At 48.1% G+C, this 8,814-nt stretch overlaps 1 protein-coding gene across 1 annotated transcript; it reads left to right on the plus strand.

The window, feature by feature from the left end:
* Positions 1-566: 566 nt before the first annotated feature.
* LOC135228271 (immunoglobulin iota chain-like) lies at positions 567-1,105 on the plus strand. The gene is made up of 3 exons (XM_064272956.1): positions 567-612; positions 697-847; positions 922-1,105. The coding sequence occupies exons 1-3, from the start codon at positions 567-569 to the stop codon at positions 1,103-1,105; spliced, it is 381 nt and encodes a 126-aa protein (XP_064129026.1).
* Positions 1,106-8,814: the final 7,709 nt, after the last annotated feature.

The raw sequence follows: 8,814 nt of genomic DNA on the forward strand, positions 1-8,814 counted from the left end.
CCTCGGAAGAAAGGCCAGGTGATTTGCTTCTGAAAGGGCACAGCCTTGAAAATGCTATGGAGCAGAGTTTTACCCTGACAGATCAGTTGCAACTCGATGGCAACTGGTTTGGTTTTTATACATATACATGCATGTCACCAGTTCTGTTTCTCTGGAGAATCCTGACCAAGACAGGGACTGAACGTCATGCTCAGGCCGGGCCCCTATGTCTTGGCTTCCTAACTCACAGGCTTGCAAACTTTGACAAAGGACTTATTTCTGTGGGCTCAGCTTCCTAATGTGGAAGTTGAGATGACCCCCGCCCCCAGGGACCCAAGTTTTCCTCCTGCCCACCACCCCATGTGCCTGCAGCAGGTGTTTCCTGCCAAACACAAAGGCAGCCACCAGGTTGCCCCCCAACGCATGCTGTAAAAAAATAAGCCAAGGAAAATCAGGAGGGCAGTGGCCAGGAACGGAGTGGGGGTGTGGCTGTGCATAGCCCCACCTCTTAGGGGAAAGGGGAAAGGCTGGTGAGTAGGCGAGGGCCTGGAGCTGTGACCCAGGAGGCAGAGCAGCACACCTGAACCATGTCCTGGGCACCTGTCCTCCTCACGCTGCTTACCCTCTGCACAGGTGAGAGAGCCCCTGCGGAGCTCACTGCCTCCTGCCCCTTCTCTTGCTTTGCTGGCCCTGGGGCCTCACACGCCTCTGTTCCAGGTTGTGGATCTCAGCCGGTGCTGCACCAGCTGCTGTCGGTGTTCTCATCCCCTGGGACCACAGTTACCCTTGCCTGCACTGTGAGCAAGGACTATGACATGGATATTCACAAAGTCCACTGGTACCAGCAGAGGCTGGGCCAGGCGCCAAGGTTTCTGCTGAGGTTCTCACCCTCAAACGAGAAGCAAGGCGCCAAAATACCCCCTCGCCTCTCTGTCTCCAAAGACGTGGCCAGAACACTTGGTACTCGAGCATCTCCGAGCTGCAGGCTGAGGATGAGGCTGTGTACTACTGTGCTATGGGGCCTCGGCGGAGCATGGACAAGCAGGTGGAGAAGGAGAAGAGGGAAGACAAGGAGCCTGCTGCTTCAGGGTCTCAGGCCCCCCAGGACACCCTGACCTGGAACTAAAGGCTGGAGGGGCATGCATCATCATGGAGAAGCCAGCCGCCAGGGCCAGGGGGTTGAGGGGGGTGGGTTATGGAGACTGTGCCTGTCACCGCCTTGTGGTGGGTCTGGAATTTCCTGGGGCCCAGCAGTGTCACTAGGGAATGCATTGGGGGCTGGATTGGAGAATTGTTTTGCTGAGTTGGGTCTGACCTTATTCTGAGGCTATGACAGATATTCTGTGAAAGGTCAAAAAGGGGTGGAGGCTTGCCCAGGAGCCAAACTTGGGGACAGTCCCAGGAGACTGGCTAGTCACTGTCTGCTTTGCTGGGGTTTCATGGAAAGGGCTCAGATGAGCCCCTACTTTTGTTCGTTTTGTGGGTCAGGGAGCTGAAAGGAGCTCCTTGGGGTCATGTCCCTGCCTGAGTATCCAGTCCCATTGCCGTCGAGTTGGTCCAGACTCATGGTGTCCTTAGGTGTGTCAGGATAGAACTGTGCTCCACAGGATTTTCAGTGTTGATTATTTGGATGTAGATCACCAGGCATTTCTTCCAAGGCACTTCTGGGTTGATTTAAACTTCCAGCCTTTCAGTTAGCAGCCTAGAGCATCTGCCGTTTGCTCCACCCAGGGACTCCATATATACAGTACATAGTCGTTGTTGTTAGCTGCTCTCTAGTTGGCCCTGACTCATAGCAACCGCGTGCACAAGGGGATCAGATAGATGTGACCCACCGGGTTTTCACTGGCTGATTTTCAGAAGTAGATTGCCAGGCCCTTCTTTTGAGGTGCCTCTGGGTAGACTAGAAACTTCAACCTTTCGGTTACTAGCTGAGCATGTTAACCATTTGTACCACTCAGGAGCCTCTGTCCACAGGTAGGACTGTCTGTTGTCATCTGACTGTGCCCAGGAGTTACAAGGTAAACACGTGTAGCAAACATCTTTACTGGGCCTCTGGGGAGAAGAGGTGTCAAGTAATAAGCCTAGGGCAGGGTTCTCACCTTAGCACTACAGACATTTTAGGCTGGATTATTCTTGGTCATGAGGGCTGTCCTGTGCATTGTGGGATATTTAGCAGCATCCTAGCCTCTACATGGAGACAGTGATGGTTCAGTGGTAGAGTTCTTGCCTTGCATGTGGGAAATCCAGGTTTATTTCCTGTGCCAGTATACCTCATTCACAGCTACCACCCAACTGTCAGTGGAAGCTTGTGTGTTGCTTTGATGCTGAACAGGTTACTGCGGATCTTCTAGACTAAGGCAGACTAGGAAGGAAGGCCTAGCATCTGTTTCTAAAATCAGCCCATGAAAATCCTGTGGAGTACTACAGTTTTATCCCATTGTACATGGGGTTACTATGAGTCAGGTCAGCTAACAATAACAGTAGTAAAGAAGCTCTAGACAATATAGGAACAAAGGGGTGTGGCTACGTCCCCATTAAAGTTTATTTTCAGAGGTCAGCAGGATCTGGGCCTGGGCTGTACTTTGCTGACTCTGCTCTAGAGAAAGTCTCTAACTCCTCCCTCCGGTAAAAGTCAGGGTATTCAGGGTCACCCTTAGTGCTTCCTGCCTGCTGACTCCAGGGATTCTAAACCTGGGATCCAGGAAAGACCTGGAAACAGGAAGGGTGCAGCTTCACTGATGGCCATATTGGATGTAGTGTGAAGAGGCCACAGTGGTTCTTGGAGCCCTGGCCCACAGTGAGGCCCTCTGTGCTCCTGGGTGGTGGTCAGAACAGGCACTGCAGAGAGGGACCCTCTGACACCATGTGTGAGCATGCCTCATACTCAGAGAGCCACCAGTGAAACAATGCCCCTCCAACCCCAACTCAAATGAGAACATCCAATTACCATGGCTAAAAAGACCCCCATCCCTGCAGAGGGCGGACACAGGTCAGTATTGGCCCCATCAGGTGTGTTCCATGAGTTTCTGGTTTGTAAAACCATGGCCTCAACTCCTGGCATGCTCAGCATACCCTTTGGGCTTCTACTTCCTCAAATGCTTGGAGTTCTTCTTGCATCAGGCTTTGCCTCTGCAGAGAGGGCCCATGTTTCTAATAGCCAGCTGGGTAGTCCCAAAAGAACCCTGTCTTTTGCTCATAACCTCTCCTCACTTGCATTCATCTTCGTGATTTGGGATTCCATTCCATGACAAGAAATCAGGGAGTCTGACTGAACTTCTCTATCATCCTGATGCCCCTTGGCTTCCTGGACTTGGGCCTCAGCCAGCTACAGTGTAAGCCTTACCTGGTAGATAATAGCAACCACCTGTCCAGTCAGCTCTGACTCACAGTGACCCCCTTTGTGTCAGAGTTGAACTGTGCCCGTAGGGTTTTCATTGGCTGATTTTTCAGAAGTAGATCACCAGGTCTTTATTCTGGAGTGCTTCTGGGTGGACTTGAACCGCCAACCTTCCAGTTCGCAGCTGAGCACTTTAGCCATTTGCATCTCTGATCGATTTATATGTAGTGCTTAACCTGGGTGTAACTTAGCTCAGTAAAATAGTATTATCATTATTTCCTCATCAGCTACGAGGCTGGCCATCCCCTCGTTAAACCCTTTCCTTTAATGGGAAATGACAAGTTAAGATGTTTCGAATCTTGACCATTTTCTGGCCTCCTGCTGCAGCCTGTAACCTTCACCCCCATCTTCATTACTCCCAGATCAGGCTCTGCCTCCACTCCTCTCCAAGCCTTGATTGTCTCCTTGTGCTCTAAGGCACATCTGCAGGTCACATCTGTAACCCCCAATTTTCTAGGGGCAACGCTGAAAGAAAAAATAAACAGATTTTTGACTAAGATATTTTATTTAACCTAGCGGTGGTTCAGTGGCTCCTTCCATGTGGGAGACCAGGGTCGGATTCCCAGCCAGTTCACCTCATGTGCCGCCACCAACCGTCTATCAGTGAAGGGTTGTTTGTTGCTATGATGCTGAACAGGTTTTAGTGGAGCTTCCAGACTAGGAAGAAAGGCCTGGAGATCTTTCAGAAATCAGCTAATGAAATCCTGTGTATCACAGTGGTCCAACTCCATTGTGCATCTGGTCACCATGAATTGGGGGCTAACTGGACAGCAGCTGACAACAACATCCCAAATATTATCATTTCAACATATAATCGGTATAAAATTAGGTATGAGATAGCTTAAACTCTTTTTTTTCATACTAAGTGTTCAAAATCCAGTGTGTATTTCATATTTGCAGCAGGTCTCTATTCGAACAAGCTGCAGTTCATCTGGCTTGTGGCCGCTATACTAGAGAGTGCAGAGTGTAAGGGATTGCATTCATGAAGCAGCCTTTGAAGCCTGGACGAGACTATGTTCCAAGCCCTATTTCTTGCACCAGCCTTCCCTCCATCCCCCGGCCTCACTGTGCCTTTCCACCATACTAAGCCCACTGCAACTGATCAGACATCTGGCGCTCTAGGTTGCCTCCAGACCTTTGCCCAAGCCATTTTCTTGCCAGGAGTTCTTACTATCCTGACCCAACTCGGGGGTCCACAATGATCTCAAATCTCACTCCTTTGGCAAGATTTCCCTGACCTCTTTGTGCGGTTACTGACTTCCTCCAGTTTGCAAGCAGCTGTTTTCCTAATTATATTTAGCACCTACCACACAGCTCTGAATTGATTCTGCCGTTGCTCTCCTCCACTAGTCTGTGAATCCTCAGTGGGCAGGGTCTACTCAACTAGCGTATGGACCTGCGAAACACTGGGTGGTGATAGAGTTGAATGAATACATGAATGCGGAAGTGAATGCCTCACTGAGGGAACAGATCCTGGGGCTCAAAGACCCTGCCATTTCAGGATCCCCTAAGGTGGCCGGGTCATCGGGGTTCCCTAAGAGGGAAAACCAGTGCAGGACACCATCTGTCACATCAGTGACTGACCCCCCTCTTTCTGCTTTGGTCAGAGGTGGCTGTGGGGCTGCTGTGTGAGCCCATCAAGGGTTCTCTCTCTTACTCGTTCTCTCTGTTACACACACACTCTCTCACACACTGTGTCACACACACATACTCTCATACACACAAACCCACAATACTGTCTCTCTCACACATGCACACCCACAAATCTCTCTCACCCATACATATACTTTTGTTCACACACAACTTCCCATCCACACACTCTCTCTTACACACTCACACTTGCTCTTACACGCTTTCTCTCACATACTCGCTTTCTCTTACTCTCACACATAGCCTTTCTCACACCCACTCACTCACACGCTCACACACACAGTCTTACAAATATACTCTTTCATTCATACACTCATTGTCTCTCACATGCATATACACACTCTAACACACAAACACACTCACACACAAGCTCTCTATCTCATACACATACATGCAAACTCTCTAACACACACTCACATTTGCTTACCCCCACACATTCTTTCATACAAACACACACGCTCTCTTACACACTGTCTTCCAACTCTCTGTCCCACATACATAATCTCTCTAACACAATCACACACATACTCTCTTATACACATGAACACACTCTCTCACACACACTGCCCTAACAACCCTCCCACACACTCTCACAACTCACACGCACACTTTCATACTCACGCTGTCACACTTCCACACACATACTGTCACATACACAGTGTCACACACTCTCACGCACATATTCCCACAACACTCTCACACACCCTCCTTCACACACCCATACTCTCTGTTTTTAAATTACATTTTATTGTGTTTTCGATGAAAGTTTACAGGACAATTAAGTTCCCATTTAACAATTACTACAAGCATTGTTCAGTGACATTGGTTATATTTTTCATGATGTGTCAATGTTCTCATTAATTCCATTCTAGATGTTTCATTTCCAGTAGTCTAGTTTCCCTCTCCCCTTAATCTTTAATCTTTAGACTTGTTGACCACATGGTCTCATAAAGATGATTTTTTAAAGGTGTGAAGTACTTACTTGTGATATGCTTTATTTTATGAGCCAATCAGTTATTTAACTAAAAGGTGACCTTGGGGTATTTTCAGTTCAAGGTATATGGAGTATCTCTGGACCATAGACTTGGGGAGTCTCTAGTCTCAACAGGTCCAGTAAGTCTGGACTTTTTAAGAGTTTGGGTTCTGTTCCACACTTTTCTCCCCTTTTAAGAGGATTGAAGTATTGTGGCCCTGATCAGAATGGACAGTAGTGGTAGCCGGGCACCATTTGCTTCTTCTGGCCTCAGGGTAGATGAGGCCATGGTTCATGCAGACTGTTAGTCCTATACATTAGTTTCTTCTCTGAGTCTTTGGTTTCCTTCTTTCTCTTTTGCTCCAGATGAGAAGAGACCGATAATTGTATCTTAGATGGCCATTCACAAGCTTTTAAGACCCCAGACACTGCACACCAAACTAGGAGAAGAACTTAAACGTTATGAACTGTATTATGCCAGTTGACTGAGTTGTCCCAGAAGACTACGGTCCTAAGGCTTCAAACGCAGAAAACCAGTCCCATGGTTTTGAGGTGTTTGGTTGTATCTAAGAAGTATCTGTAACTGTGCCCTCTATGAGCGTTATTATATGTATGAGTATATATGCACGTACACACACGCACATACATATAGATACACGTATGTATGTACATAGATATACATGCATATGCATAGATATACATATATATGCATACATACATATGTAACCACGCATGTATTTATGTATTTATGTATGCGCTAGCATTTCCCAGAAACATCATTTTTGTGTGTGTGTACTTCTTAGTGACATCATTTACCTTGATCAAGCTGTGCTCACTTCACCCACCTTTTCCATCTACTATTTGAAGAGTGATTCCCCCTCCCCTGCCATCCCTGGTAACCACCAATGAATATCGGTTTCTGTATGTGTATCTATTTTTGTCTTTTTATAAAAGTGAGATCATACAATATTTGTTCTTTTGTGATTGAATTATTTCACTCAGCATAATGTCCTCCAGGTTCACCCACATTACAAGATGTTTAGAGGACTCATCGTTATTCTTTATAGTTGCGTAGCTTTCCATTGTACGTATTTACTGTACTTTGTTTATCCATTCTTCCATTGATAGGCACTTAAGTCGTTTCCATCTTCTTGCTAATGTGAATACTGCTGCAGTGAACATGGGTGTGCGTATGCATGCCTTCTCTTACACTCTCTCACATACAGACTCTCTCTCACACACACACCTACTTTCTCTCTTTTTAACACATGCTCTTTCTCACACATAAGCTCTCCTCTCTCGTACACACTCAGTCTCTCTGTCAGACACGCATACTCTGTCTTACACACACCCTATCACACACTCACCTCTCTCACACGCACTACTCTCACACACAGATTATGCTCTCACACACACATCTCACACAGACACACTGCTCTGTCTTTCACACACGCACGTGGCTGTATCTGGCATAAATGAAGCAGATGACTGCATCCAGCAACCAGGACAGATGTGAGAAGGAACAGGATGAACTAGGCCAATGCCGAGAGGGGAGCCTTTGTGGGGGGAGGGGAATATTGAACCTATAACAGAGGAGAAATGTCAGAGAGGTGGAGTTCCCAGACTGTTGGGAATTGCTGTTGGGTGTGGCAAAGACCTAGGGTGTAGGGGTGGGGTGCTGAGAACTGTGCCAGTGCACAGAAAGGCTCCATGCAGCTCCCAAGCCTGACTCCAAAACGCAGACCCAAATAGGCTTGAGCACTTAGCATGTCACCAGTGGCCAGCACAACCGGAAGACCAGCAGCCCAAACTTCCGATCTGAGGAAGACCCAGGATCCCCTGGGGAGGGAATCTGAGGAAGACCCTGGGGCTCTCGGAGGAGGGGAGTGCACCACCTAATGGAGGTGCCATTTATCCTAGGATAAAATGCTTCCTGGTTCTCCCCTTTCCCTGCACCAGTGCCCCAGACCCTGCTTCCCACCCTTGGCATTGTTAGACATTGTCTTCCGGCCCTTTCACAAGCAGGCTGTCTGGCCCAGCCTCAGTCTGAGGGAAACAATTGGACTTTCACCTCCCGCCCCCTTCTGCTGGGGTGGAGACTTCTTCCTATCAGGTGGCTTGGGCACGACTGTCGTTGCCCATTTTCTTACTTTGGCCACTTTACTGTTAGTCCGCCTGGGACTCAGTGCCCCTCAGGATAAGAGCAGTACTCAAGAATCTAAAGCAGTGGACTTCTCAAGATCTGCGAGCATAACCCTTGAAATCAACAGTTTGGAAGGAGGAAATCACTTTCTAATGTTATATAGTTCACCATACTTCTAAATTTACAAAACTACTCAACGGCAGTGGTTGGTGGCGGTTTTAAGAATATAGCTTAGAATCCCCATGATACATTCTTCCTGCCCTCTACCCGCACTGCACCCCATTGCTCTTTCCCTCTCTGTCTTTCCCACCCTCACAGCGCTTAGGGGCTGTGTCCAGCTGCTAATGAATCGTGCACAGATGCCCTAATTCCCCTACATTGCAGTCCCTCTGTTGGACTTACTGGCAAACCACAAGGCTTAACTGAACCAAACTGTCTGTGGGCTCCCCGTTGGCACCTGGGGGACTGATTCTGTTAGAGAAAGTCTCCTGGCAGAGCACACTGGTCAAAGTCTTCTGATAGGCAAAGCACAGTTCCTGGGGGCAATCCTCTACCCCTTTACCCTGGAGACATGAACAAGAGTGGTGTTGCAGGCTCAGGTCCCTCTGTCTTTCAGTAGACTAGCAAGGAACTGAGTTCCACAGAAGGACACAGCGTCTCTGGCTCGTC

This window comes from Loxodonta africana, chromosome 19 (genome assembly GCF_030014295.1).
Source record: "Loxodonta africana isolate mLoxAfr1 chromosome 19, mLoxAfr1.hap2, whole genome shotgun sequence".
Lineage (NCBI taxonomy): Eukaryota > Metazoa > Chordata > Mammalia > Proboscidea > Elephantidae > Loxodonta > Loxodonta africana.